Consider the following 14,281-nt stretch of genomic DNA (forward strand, 5'->3'; position numbering starts at 1 on the left):
GAATGGCTTTTTGTGCCCAAATATATATTCCTTGATAGTATATTCATGTCAAGAGTTGAACAGTAGCTATAAGTATTCTGTTTATACATCCTAACATACAACCTATGTCTTTGGGGGAGATTTTGTGGGAATTCAGATTTTTATGCAAAGACTTACTAGTTTGAATGACACACTCGGCTCTGTTTAGATACTGATGCCAATCTTGGGATTTTCCCCTGGGTTCTATCACTGGCTTCAGCGGTGATATGTTTTTCTTAAAACTCATGTGTTACGGCACTGCTTTTATTATGCTTTGTGTCTTTGTAAAGTCTTGATTTCACATCCTGCTACTGACAATAGTAATGTCCCTACCCAACTCTTCTTCCCAAATTTTGAAATTATTCTGGATGAAGACTGGATTTGTCTGGAGTTGATTGCTTTTCTTTAACACCAAGTGATTCAGTGTTTGGTTTGAAATTAATATTTACAGCTAATTGAAATAAATTTGCTTCAAGTATTAAGAAATCAGTTATTTCTATTAATATTTTCTTCTCAACCCCATGCTTACTTTCTTAATTTAAGAAGGGATATTTAGTTAATTTTCATTTCATGTATGTGTAAGCTGACTTGGCAAGACTGGTTGGTACACAGATAGTGATTTATCTTTCATTGGCACTATGCATTTGTTTAATCTGGGACATTGTTTTAGAACTTTGGGTTGTGATCCATTAGTAACCTGTGTAATCTAGTTAGTCAGTTGCAGTGAACATTATTTAAGAAGGGAAACAGAAAAGAATAAAAAAATCAGAATGCATTGCACTAGTAAAGAAGGCAGAGTTTTGTTATATATGTGCATTTCTTACTATGGGTCATGGCCTTTAAAAAGTTTGGAAGTCCCAAATCAGAGAATTGGTAAGATATGGACATCATAAAGTATGGCTTCAGCATTTTATGAGATTACCAAAATCCATCTCCTTCCCAATATTTGGTTGTCTTAGATACAATAAACCATAGTTCATGCATATATGTGCACATGTATATACGTGAGGTGAGAACAAAGTCAGTTTATTAAATTTTAAAGGAATTTCAGACCAAAGATTTTTCTCCCTTCAGGTGGAGTATAATGACCTATGAACTCAAATTGCCACCAAAGGCTTCTCTACTTCCAGAACCTCCAGAAACATCGGAAGAATTTTATGTAAGACTTTAACCTTTGCCTATTTATCATTTGGAAATAGGGGTGAATATCTTGAACAAATATGAAAACTTTATAAGATATGGTAGCATGTTTACTTAATTTTATTTTTTATTATTTTGGGTATGGGCTCATTGACTACTACTAGTCCTCTGCCCCAGAAGAAAGAATCCTTATGATCTAGGTTAGAGTCCTTCTACGACCACCGTTCTGGAAGTGTGAACTCGGCCATATCACTCACTGTCACGGGCCTCCATTACTTTATCTGTAGAGCAAGGTCTCAGTGTTGGGAGGAGTAAACAGTAATGAAAGTGTGTAAAGCACTAGGCATGCAAGTTCCCTTTCTGCACCCCTGATGCTTCTCCCTGACTATTCCACCTGCCTGCTTCCTTTTACCAGCAGGGCTCCAGGGGAGGCCAGCTGATGAAAGGTGCCTGTTAGCTTTTACTCATCTTCTGCTTGGGCCATCGGCACCTGTCTGACTAGTTGGTGTTAGCTCAGCAATTTCCAAACACACCAGTACTTGTGGGCAGAGTATTATATAATTTCTGTCTTCCTACTTTGCCTCTTCGTTGAGGGTTCACCATTATAAGTTTCCTGGTGAAGTCTATTGATCAAGATAAAACAGAAGAAGAAAGCTCACTTCATCCCATCCCTGCTACAGACCAGTGATAACTATAGTTTTTAGATGTTTTTAAAGATTGAGTGTTCTGATTAAACCTCACAGCACTGGAGAATTGAAACAGATCCTAATTTTCAAAGGATTATTCTCTGACTGACAAACCGTTTGATCTATAATAGCTTATTTTTCCCTGTAGGAAAATTCATCTGTTTATTTGACAGTTGAAATCTTTGTTTTCTCATTAAGAAAATTATGAACTTATCAAAACTAAGGAAAGGAATGATAACTAGAAACGGGGCTATTCCTTAAAGAAGCTAGTTGTAATTTGACACCTTTTTTTGCTCTAAAAGTAGCAAAAACTGCTTCTAAAAAATATGGAAAATACAAAAATATATGAAAAAATAATCTTACTATAACCCTGACACCCAAAGATAATTACTGTTAAAGATTGATACATTTACTATTTTATTTTCAGCAGCATTTTTATTTATAGTATTATTTTATCCAACTATAAATATAGTACTTGTTCTTATAGAAACCAGTCTTTTCTCTTAATAGTATTTTTGTAAATGTTATTAATTTTCTCCCCAAAAGGACAAAAGGGGGAATTTTTTGTTCTATTTACTTTAGAGATGTGTATTTCCTGGCACAAAATAATGAAGGTAAACAACTTACTTTTATTACATACATATAGTCGCTGAATATGAGAAACAGTTGTAACTACATGGAAAAAAATCTTTTAGTATAAAAGGTTTTGAATGAAACCTAATTTAATTTGTTTTTTTATTAAAATATTTCATAACACAGGAATGGCATGCCTTAAGATTACAAGTTAAATGAACATTCTACATCACTCCGACTAGTTGCCATGTGACTTTTTTGTCTTTAAAGCTGTAATAAAAGCAAGCTGAACCTTCCTTCTTAGGCTCAACCTGATTTCCCAGCTTGTATTTTTTAAGTATTCATTTTAAATTCCTTTATGCATGATTGTGAAATTACTATTTTTCCAGTTTTCCTTAAAAGGGCACAAATGTGGTCGAACTTCCTAATTATCTTATTAACTTACCATTCCACTGGCATCGTAGAGCTGCAGAGCTTAAAGAATTGTGACAGTTTTATTGATTAATTCCTTGTGGCTGTTGGACTTTTTAAACATAGCAAAAACAAGGATTTCATGATTTCCTTCAGTAACAATGGTTCTGTTAATACTCAATATTAGAAAACGTATTGCTTACATTTAACCTGAAATCCCCTTGCCATCATGTTCTTTTCGCCTCTACCCCTTTGCAAATGAATATGTGTCCCCCCAGTGACATCATGCTCCGTTCATGCCTGTCCTCACCTCAGGTATCACTTGCTCCAAGAAGCCATCCCTCATCCCCCAAGCCCTAGTACCATCTCCTTCCTCACAAGTTCCATGGCCCCCTTCCATTATCACCTTCCATTATCTTGGCTCTATTGTACTGTCAAGACCAGGCAATGTGTTATTTATTCACCATTGTGTTGTCATCTGGTGTTGTGACTGGCACAAAGTGGACAGTTAATAAAAAATTCTTATTGTTAATTTTTGTTCTAAATACCAAACGCTTTTGGAACTATGGGCGTCTTGGCATCAAAGCCCGCTGGCCTTGTCTATTTCTTGGAAGCCAGATTCCCATTGCTTTCGGACTGGATTAAAAACTTTTTTGATGCAAGAGTCATAGTTTCAGTCTCTTTTGTATGATACCCCAATCACACCAGCCTAGTGAGTCAATAGCTGCTTATTTATTAATGGTAAGGTCATCAAAAAGAAGGTGTGAGCTGCTGTATCTCCACCAACTCCCCGAAAATGGGAGAGAATGGCCTCAATCTCTGGAAATGAAATTCTTCCTATTAATTTGTGGTTAAATTTACTCTTACCGAAACTTCTCTCCCCCCAGTTCTTTCTGTTTCCTAGCTGCTTCGTTACAGCATGCTAAGATGTTATAACTTTATTTGTTCGTAAATTTAACAATATTAAATGCCTGTTGGTATCTGGGAGTGGACATAAAGGCCTTGCCCTCCCACTTCAGTCATCTTAGAGTAGTGGTTCCTAAGCTGTGTGCAGGGGTCTCAGGACATCATGGTGAGCCCCAAGGGCTACCAGGAGATATTTTTAAATTTCAAAGAAAATTTAATTGTAATACTCAGCATCTATTGTACACCATACAGACTACTAGCTTGTCCAAATGTATTGGACACCATACAGACTGCTAGCTTAAAGGACAGCTTAAACATTAGGTTGCACTACATTCCTTTTGATGACATCATATTTTTGTGAAGCTTGGGTTTTCAGTAGTCACTGTGATCAAAAGCAAACACCACACAACAATTAGTGTTGAATAGGAATTAATGTTGTTATCGTCCAATCTGTTGATTTCAAGGCTTGAGATGTATACAGTGCCGACAGGCTCACAGCTAGTTATTTAAGCATGAAATAAGATATGGTTTTTTCTTTTAAATTATATTTATTATTTTTTCAAAGGGCTCTTAAGTTGTTAGGACATAAATATTTATTAAGTTGTTTGTACTTAACTACTGTTAGGTATTCCTTTTGGCCTAGGGATATTGTGACAAAATCATTCAGACATTAAGGATGCGATGAGGCCAGAAAGTTGGAGAATCTCTGTTCTATTGGGAGGGACAGACAATAAATGATCAGTTATGTTTAAGTTCTCTCCAGGGTATAATGGTTGCACAGAAGAGAGGATTCTTTGTCTGGCAAGTTCAGTGAAGTCTTTACAGAGGAGGTTGTACCTAAGCTGGGTTTTCAGCACAAAAAAAGAGAAGTTGGAATTAGCCAGTTGAGAAAGAGCATGGCGTAGAACCTGATAGTAAGGACCTTGGTACATTCGGGTCACTTCAGGTAATACTGTCATGTTAGAGCGGGTCGTGCAAGGGAAGAGCATCAAAAGACGTGACAGGGGAGAGAAGAAGGGTTCAGATCATGCAGAATCCTGGGAATTATGGAAGGTCTTGCTTGCTAGCTGAAGAGTTTTGACTTTATCTGAAATGTAAGGGTGGGGGGAATCCCCTCAGACATGTTAAGCAGAGATGTGTCATGATCAGATTTCTGTTTTAGAAAAAAATCACTGTGTCATGAAGTGGAGAATGGTTTGAGAGGAGGAAGAGAGAGATAGAGATCCCAACTACCAGGCTGTTATAATGATACACTTGAGAAATGACAAAATTTATATTTGACAAATAGTGTTAACCAAGACCAAGACTTGCTGCGGGGTGGGGGAGGCAGTATGGTGGGATAAGCCACAGACCCAGCCCCCTAGTTTGTCTTTTCTTCATTAGCTGTGGGTCTTGGGCAAATTGGTCAACTCTCCTGAGCCTAACGCCCCTTGGCCGTGAAACAGGACAATTAATGGGATAAATACATGCAGAATGCTTAATCACAGTGCCTGATACACAATAAAAATAATTATTATTATTACCTTAACTTCCTGACTCTACGTGACTACATAATAGATTAATAAATGACATCAATTATTTTATCTTTGGACAGAGAGGTTATTTCTTTTACCTCTGGAAGAGGTTGTATTCTTTGCCTTTGGTTATTTTTAAAGGAAAAAAACTTGAATTTTTACATGTACCTTCAAATGGAATTAATGAGAGTTTAAAATATTTTTCTCTGGGCCGCCTGGGTGGCTCAGTCATTAAGCGTCTGCCTTTGGCTCAGGTCGTGATCCCAGGGTGCTGGGATCGAGCCCCGCATCGGGCTCCCTGCTCTGTGGGAAGCCTGCTTCTCCCTCTCCCACTCCCCCCTGCTTATGTTCCCTCTCTCTCTGTCAAATAAATAAATAAAATCTTTTTTAAAAAAAAAAGATAAAATATTTTCCCTACCTTCTTAGGCTTTATGACAATCTGTCCTGTAGGGAAAAGAAATAAAACTGTCTTTTTGAAAAATATTTCCCTTCGTTGCTTTTTAAAAAGTTATATTTTCATTTTTCTGATCTTGACTGTAAAGATGCAGCTTTTAATGTTCAGACTAGAAAATGAGTGAAGTGGATTTGCAAGTGAACACAATATTGTGTGAGGCTTTGAGGATCCCCCCCTCTTGTCTTTCTGCCCGTGAAGAAAGTAAGATTGAAATTCAAAAGACTAACATACTGATTAGCCACTGGTGGAACTGGATGGAAATCGGGAATGAGATCTCTTTGGGAAGATGCTAGTCAGGAAGGCTTTAAAGGAGGGGCGGTTGGTCATTGGATCTTCATTTAAGTCTGAATAAACTGATGCTAATGGGTAAGAAGCAATGAAAGGACATCTGAGTAGGATAGAAGAGCACAGGAGGCAGCTTGAATAGAGCAGGTGGTTTACACTGGAAATTTTTGAGCTGTAGGACATGGTATATATTTGAGGCAGACGTTTGATGGAAGGCTCTGAATTGAGGCTGTTTAGATATTGTGCACATTTTTACTTATTAGGAAGATATGTTCTTTCAACAGGATGTTAAATTTTGAGTCACACAGAAAAGGGGACATAGGACTCCCTGAGCATTTTGATTCCTTCCTTCTCTGAGAGATTTATTTACATGGTTGTAGCACAGTGCATTCAGCATTCTAAAAAACTTTTTATTGAATTCTACATACAGAAAAGCGCACAGATCATAAATGTACAGTTGCTAATTTTCCACAAGGTAAATGAACCCATGTCATGAATGCCCAAATCACAAGGCAGCATTACCAGCACCCCACGAGCCCCCCGATGCCCCTTTCCATTCACCACCCCCACCTCCCACCCCAAGAGCCACTCTCTTGGCTTCTAAAATCATAGATTATTTTTGTCTGTTTCTGTATTTATGAAATGAATCGTTTTGTAAGCAGCCCTTCTCTGAATCCTTTCATTCAACATGACGTCCGGGAGATTCATCCATCTTGTGGCACAGCTGTAAATCACAGCATCCTCATTGCCCCATAGTACCCCCTTGCACAGATAGGCTACAATCTGTTATCCATGCTGCTATTTTTTTTTTAGAGATTTTATTTATTTATTTGACACAGAGAGAGAGAGAGAGCGCAAGCAGGGGGAGCGGCAGGCAGAGGGAGAGGGAGAAGCAGGCTCCCTTGCTGAGCAGGGAGCCCGAGGCGGGGATCAGTCCCAGAACCCCGGGATCATGACCTGAGCTGATGGCAGACGCTTAACCGACTGAGCCACTCGGGTGCCCTTATCCATGCTACTATTGAATGAAGGCTGCTGTGAACGTTTTCTAGCACGTGTCTTTTGGTGAACGCACATCGCATTTCTTTGGGGGTATATACATATGTAGGAATGGAATTGCTGGGTCTTATGGTATATGCGTATGCTCAGCTTTGATAGACACCCAGCAGCTTTCTGGAGTATTTGTATCAACTCCTGCTCTCCTACCGGGAGCGGCAGCGAATGAGAGTTCTGTTCCTCCACAACCTCGCCAGTATTTGGCTCTTCCCAGGCCTAGTTGCTGCTTTTGTTTTCATTGTAGCTCTTCTGGCAGACGCGGTGGAACCACATTGTGGTTTTGGTTTGTGTTTGCCTGATGGCTGATGAGCTTGATCACCTGTCTTTGGTGGTAGTCCATTGGTATATCTTCCTCTTTAAATTTCTATAGCCTTTTGCTCATTTTTCATTAGGTCGTCTGGCACTTTTTTGTGCCGACTCGCAGGGGTTCTTTCTCTATTCAGCTATTCGACATTTTTTTTAATTTAATGAATTTTATGGATTTTTTTTAAAGACTATAGATTAAGGAGTTTCAGAAGCGAAAAGCCTTTTACAGAAAGAAAGTTTTATTTATTTCCTATGATAACTCTTTTGTATATGTCATTATATTCATTGCCCTGTGTCACGTGTGTCCTGAACAGTCCCATTTTAGAAGCAGTAATAACCGAGCGGTATAAATGCCAGAAACAATAATACAGTATAGGGGTTTTTTGTTTGTTTTCAGATGACAATTTATGAGGACTCTGTCGCAGCTCATCTTACAAAAATCCTCAATTCTGATGAACATGCCGTGGTCATATCATCTGCCAAGTGAGTGATGGAGTTGAAGCCATGAAATATGGTGAAAATGCTCGTTCCTACCATTTATGTCACTTTTTTGTGATTTTTTTCCTCCCCCAAAAATCTGTGAAGTAGCTTACAGAATTAGATATACTAAACTTGCATTTTTTTTTAATCACTTTAGCATCTTATTTGCAGTGAAGTATATATTTAGAGGGGTTTTTTTTGGATGCTTAATCTGAAACATTTTTATCAGAATGGTTTGGTAAGTGTTTAGAGTTTAATCAGTCTAAGCTCCTATTTAAAGAAGCATTCATCTGTTAACTAAATTGAATTTAAATAAAAAATTAAAAATAAATAAAATTAAAAATAAATAAAGAAGTATTTATGATTAATTATAATATGAAAACACATTTCACTATCATTTATTATTTCCATAAACACTACTCTTTAGGAACTGTTTACATCAGGAAAGGGAAAATATTGAAGAGATTTTTCCAAATGACATTTATCAGCATGTTTAAATTACATAATTATATTTTAATTCAAAGTTATCAGATTTTAGTTAAATTGATTCTGTACATGGAGCCAGAGCTACTTGATTTTATTATCCCAAATGTTGCCTGCCTGGAATGTAGAATTTAGTTCTAAAGCATCCCATACTGATGTCCCAAGACCTAGAAAGTCAACTAGAGGGAAGGGTGAAACCCACTGACATTTTCAACTGATAAGCAAGAGTACAAGTATGCTTTGGGATTCTGGCTTAGCAAGGAAATATTACTCTTATACAGAAAGAGGAGAAAAAGAAGAAGGAAAGAAAGAGAGTGAGGGATTAGGGAAGTGGTGGGGGCAAAATACACCAACTTTAGTATATTATATACTTACTTTGCAAAGAATCAAGGGAAGACAAGATAAATCATTATAAACAGATTTGCTTGGGACAAGTATAAATGTAGTGACAGTTGCTTTTGATGCCATAAGCCCCAGGGATAGGAAACAGGGCTGAGTGATAGGAGCCGTTGAGGAGCTTAAGTCAGGGGCGCACCCTGGTTGCCCAGAGAGGTGGGCTGCAGACACGGTGTTTGACGCAGAGTGCTGCTGCTGGTTTTCTGTCGCTGTTGTTTGGTTGGGCATTTTCTGACCAAATTGTATTGCCTTACGGTGAAATGTGGAAATCTCCAGTTTGTCCCAGGCCTCAGCACTCCCTATTGTCTTCCTCATCTTGGGGCAAATTTATATACCAAAGCCATTCCTTAGGTACTTCCTAAGCTCCTTCTACAAGGAAAACATTTGCATTTGCCACCCTTGCCCTATGAATCAAATGCTTTTTTTATAGGACATTTAGAAGATCTTGCTAGAAAAGATGGAAAACTGAAATGGAAACTTTTTAAAAGTATAACAAGTTATAAAAGAATTATTCTTTGATGCAGTTAAGTAAATATTTTATCTGGCCCCTTTCATAGTTTGGATGTCAGCGAATCCTTAATATTGGCCTGCATGTGTTTGATGTGTTTGATTACTGCCTTCTCTACATTTTTACATGTTTTTAATTGAGATATAATTGACTTTTAACATTGTCTTTCATTAAATTTTATGTAGAATTCCAATATTTAAAAGATTAAAAAGCTATTTTGTTGTCATTAATAAATGGGACAGGATTAAATTATTAGTCATTTATGAGGAAAATTAAGCTATAATTATAGATGACAGTTATAATTTTGTATTTGATGTTTCTAGTTTCTAGTTATTTCTGCATCTTATTTCCTTACTGCCATGTAACTGAAATAAAATACAGAAATAACTGGAAACTGCATCAAATATAGTCTAAGATTTGCACAAAAAATGTGAATTCTAAAGTAGAAGCTAGTATATTATTTGTCTCTAATATCTCTAATGATTATTTGAGCATGTAAAAAAATTGTATCTTATATTTCTAAATGAAATTTGAATCAAGTATTTGCAGAATCTTTGAAGTGTTTCTGGAAAACAGCTTGAAAACCACTGGAGTAAATCACAATGTTGCACCAAGTAGGAGTAAATCTGAGGTCCTAGCTGAGATTCAAACATTTGGTAGCTTTGTGGCCTGTGTCTGTTTTATCAAGTGTAAGAATGGAAAGCATGCCTGTCCTTTCTCCCTCATGGAACTGTTGAGAGAATTAAGTTGATTTATGAAATAAATATAGAGCTTATAAACTACAGAGTGCTATATTAAATTATGGTATCATCATCTCATGTTTTAATCAATTACATTCAAATTTTTTGTTTGACCTTGGCCTGGCTCTTTTTTTTTTTTTTTTTTTTAAGATTTTATTTATTTATTTGACAGAGAGAAACAGTGAGAGAGGGAACACAAGCAGGGGGAGTGGGAGAGGGAGAAGCAGGCTTCCTGCTGAGCAGGGAGCCCGATGTGGGGCTCGATGTGGGGCTCGATCCCGGGAGCCTGGGATCATGACCTGAGCCGAAGGCAGACGCCTAACGACTGAGCCACCCAGGCGCCCCGACCTTTGCCTGGGTCTTTGTCTAGGCTCTACTATTAGCTTTAGCTTTGGATTTCTCTCTGACCAGCTCATTTGCCTTGAAACAGGTTCTATTCCACCCCTGGTCCCCTCTTGTCACTCATCTGTGCTCCCAGTCTGCCCAGCTGTCCTGTCTTTATAACTCCAGATTAAAATTTTAGGGGATTTGCCATAAAGAGGTCCAAGAGAAAAGAAAGGACAAAATGTAGTAAATTTGTACCGGTAATATGGCATTATTTTAAATTTAATTTTTGTTATTAACATTTTCAAACATACATAAAAGTAGAGAGACTGGTATAATGGTTTCCCACCATACCCATCACATGGCTTCAGTATTTATCAAAATTTTGTCATCCACTCCCACTTTCTTTTGCTATAGTATCTCTAAGCAAATCCCAGAAATCATTTTGTTCTTTCAGTATATATACCTAATAGTCTTATTAAAAAGTTTAATAAAATTAGTAACAATTCTCTAAGACTATCTATATTCCTCAATCCATGTTCCATTTTCCCTAATTATCTCAAAGTTTTTGTTGAACAGTTGAGTTGTTCAAATCAAAATCCAAACAAGGTTCAGATACTGCATTTGGTTTATAGGTATTTTAAAGACTTGTAAAATCTATAATAGCTCTCCCTGCTTAAAAAAGTTTTTTTTGTTATCGAGGGATGATATATACACAGTAAAGTGCCCAAATCATAAGGGTACAGCTTAGTGATGAGAAAGAAGAACACACATACACGTGTTCACATACATATTCTTGTAACCACCACCTAGATAACAAAGAATTCCCTTCCTTTGATAATGCCATTTACTTGTTAAATGATACACTGTTAAGGCAGAATGTTTTAACCCTCTCGGTGCATGTTTATATTTGTTTTATTAAATAGTAATTCCCAGTAGCTTAAGCTGTTTTAACTCTTTTTAAAAAGCTGAAAATACTGATGGAAAAGCTATATTCCATTAGCATAGCTAATATGTAGGTTAACTAATGTAGTTACTATGGGTTCACCAACATAATGTCAGCATTTCTTTGATTTTGAAATTTTGTCAGTTTGGTATGGTAACATGAGTTACCTTCTAAGAATCAGAAGCATTAGTCAGCAATTATAGGTGTCACTTATTAATAAAAATACAAAGCAAAGTTATTAAATAAATGCAATTTGTTCTGTAGACAGAACTTAGAAAATGAGATCATTTGCCAGGAAAAATAAGATTGGAACTATTCTCATAGAACCACAGAATTTCAGATTTGGTATCTATCTTAGAGATAATTTAGGCAACCCCCCCTCCCCCATTGAATAGGTGAGGTAAGATACGTAGTTGTTAGAATGTTTCCTCAGAGCACAGAGATAGCTAAGATTATGCACAGATACTTGTAAATCATCTTTAATTTCTGATTGGAACTTTTTTACATCAGATGGAAAATGAATTTTTCAGATTCTTATAGGATGACCCCTGCCTGCCAGTATGTGCATCCGTTTGGGCACCATCGCCATATTTTTCTTAGTGTAGTGTTTGCATATTTTGTCATTTGCCCCTATTAAAAAATATGTGGAAAATGAAGATAAATGAATGATAAATGAAGATACTGCTACTAGTGATAAAAAGTATAGATCTCATGAATACAATATAATTGCAGTGATAGTGGAAATCATCAAGCTTGCTAAATATGGACTTTTGTTAGCTTCAACTGAATATTTGGTGCAATATCAACTGCATATTTGTGCTCAACTTGGAAGGAAGAGAACAAAATTAAAGAAATAGAATGCTTGGAAATATCTTGTCAAAATTATGACTAACATTGGTTTAAGATATAATTAGGGATTAAAAATTTTTATAGCCCTATGGGAAAATCCACATTCCACTTCCATTTATTTGATTTTTGCACGTCTTTTCCAGATGTATTTATGCATTAAAGTAGAAAACTGTATCAGTTGGAGAATGTCTTCCATGTTATCATAGCAAATACATCTTAAAATTGTTTTTCTCCAATTTGCAAGTTCCCAGGTGGTATGACTTTGAAATCATGCTATTTTTAGGTGTACATTTTATTTCAATTTTAAGAATTCTACATTCACTATTTTGGTATAATAAAAAGTTAGTTCATTTCTCCAGAGTGTAATATTTTATGTCTTCTGGAATATGAAACTTATTGGATTCTAAGGTAGACCATTTCTTCTGATCCCTCCCACAACTTACATGGCAAGTAATCTCTAACACAGAATCATACTCTATTCCTTCAGCCTCCATCTGCCTGAGCATCACGGCACCTTTGTTGCCCCTTTCATTCCTAGACTGATGGACAAATAGGCTCTGTTCCTAGGAGTTAGTAAAATACCAGCAAAAGTAGCTATGGTAATGTTATGGCATATGCAGTTTCATAAATTTCACAGGAGAAAATTTTATCAACAAAGTGTTGTAATAATAGCAAGGAAAACCTCTATTTTAGAGTTACATAAAGTGGGAGGACGGTCAGTGTCTCCTCTCCTCAGAGGTGGGACATTTTAGAGAAACTTTCAGTAAAGTTCATAGAAAAAATTTCATGACAGCTTGACTTAATATTTCAAGAAGGTCCATAAAAGTAGTATACATGAACAAAGAAGACAAAACTTGAGGTAAAGCACATGAATGCATCTCTAGTAGTAAGCTAGAGCCTCTGGAGAAATGTGAATTTAAAAAGCCAACAAAGAGGTTGAAGTTTAGGAAATATTGCTTTTTGTCCAAGTAAAAATCTAGAAATGGTTACCAAGAAACAACAAAGAAAACAAAAATTCTTAGGAATAATTCATTTATTTTTTAGATGATAAATGTGAAGGTTTGGGGTGTGTGTGTGTACTGTATCTACTGAATGGCTTGATGTCATAATATTTAAATATCTGGAAACATAATCATGTCACTCACGTAACAGAGAAAACTGTGAGTTTAATAGAAAAAAAGTAATTGCTGGAACCTGGGTTTTTTTCCTTCAAATTTCTTAGTCTGTATCCATAATAAAGAGAAATACTATTAATTTAATATCATCTGATTTTGTTTTCAGAATCACTGTTAGCCCTTGCTACAGAAAACTGGTCACATACCGTTCTGTTGGGTTGTTTGTAATCCAGCACCAGTCCCATAGACTTCTGAAAGACAGATTTTAGTTAGTGTTAGGGTTTCAGATTATTTTGTCTTTTGATCTATTTCTATTGCAAAGAAACCAAATGTAATTAAAAGCAACAAACAAGTAAACCATATATTGTTGACACTAACAAGATCTAAATTAAGTTAGTCTTGCATATGACTGTACTGGTTACCTTAAGGGAAAAAACGAATGGATTTACGGAGACTGTAACTCAATTCAAGTGGCAGGTTGTTTACACAATCCCTTTCCTCTTCAGGAACAATATACTTTCAGGATACCTGGATCATGAGTAGTAGAGTGACAGACAACATCAAGTGACAAATTTATCCTTTTTTTTTTTTAACATTGCAAGTTCTGTTATGAAAATATGTAAGGTGCTGGAGATAATGCTTATATTTTTTTAGTGATATCTTGTGTGGTTTTAAAAATTTTTTTAATTTTTTTTATCGGAGCACTGGGTATTATACGCAACTAATGAATCGTTGAACACTACATCAAAAACGAATGATGGACTATATGTTGGCTAACTGAACATAATGCTTATTTTTTTTAATGAGATCTACAAATACTCTTCTCAAGAGCTTAATTTAGATATTTGAGAAAGGCTTGTTACGACCTTAGAACGACGAGCATTTAATTTACACAGAGCAAAGTTTTATTCGTGTGCATTTCCCTTTGTAATTCAGAATGTCTGGAACTTACTAGTACGTGTTACACAACACGTAGAAGTGTGGGTTTTACATACAAATGGTCCCTATGCTTTGACAGTTTACCTAATTGTGCTTGTTTTTAAATATGTTTGTGAATCAAACCAACCCAGTCTAAGGGTTTACTGAATTGCACA

General features: G+C 36.3%; 1 protein-coding gene across 5 annotated transcripts in view; it reads left to right on the forward strand.

Annotated features, from left to right (window-relative positions):
- DGKH (diacylglycerol kinase eta) overlaps positions 1 to 14,281 on the forward strand; it is a 189,293-nt gene that overhangs the window by 126,997 nt on the left and 48,015 nt on the right. For all 5 annotated transcript variants that reach the window (XM_064586055.1, XM_064586056.1, XM_064586054.1 and 2 more), the window contains exons 13-14: positions 1,093 to 1,177; positions 7,744 to 7,829. In XM_064586055.1, coding sequence (XP_064442125.1) covers positions 1,093 to 1,177; positions 7,744 to 7,829 — 171 coding nt within the window. The remainder of the gene's footprint in view (positions 1 to 1,092; positions 1,178 to 7,743; positions 7,830 to 14,281) is intronic.

This window comes from Mirounga angustirostris, unplaced genomic scaffold, assembly GCF_029215605.1.
Source record: "Mirounga angustirostris isolate CCGP_5_RB_7025 unplaced genomic scaffold, mMirAng1.0.hap1 SCAF_3, whole genome shotgun sequence".
Lineage (NCBI taxonomy): Eukaryota > Metazoa > Chordata > Mammalia > Carnivora > Phocidae > Mirounga > Mirounga angustirostris.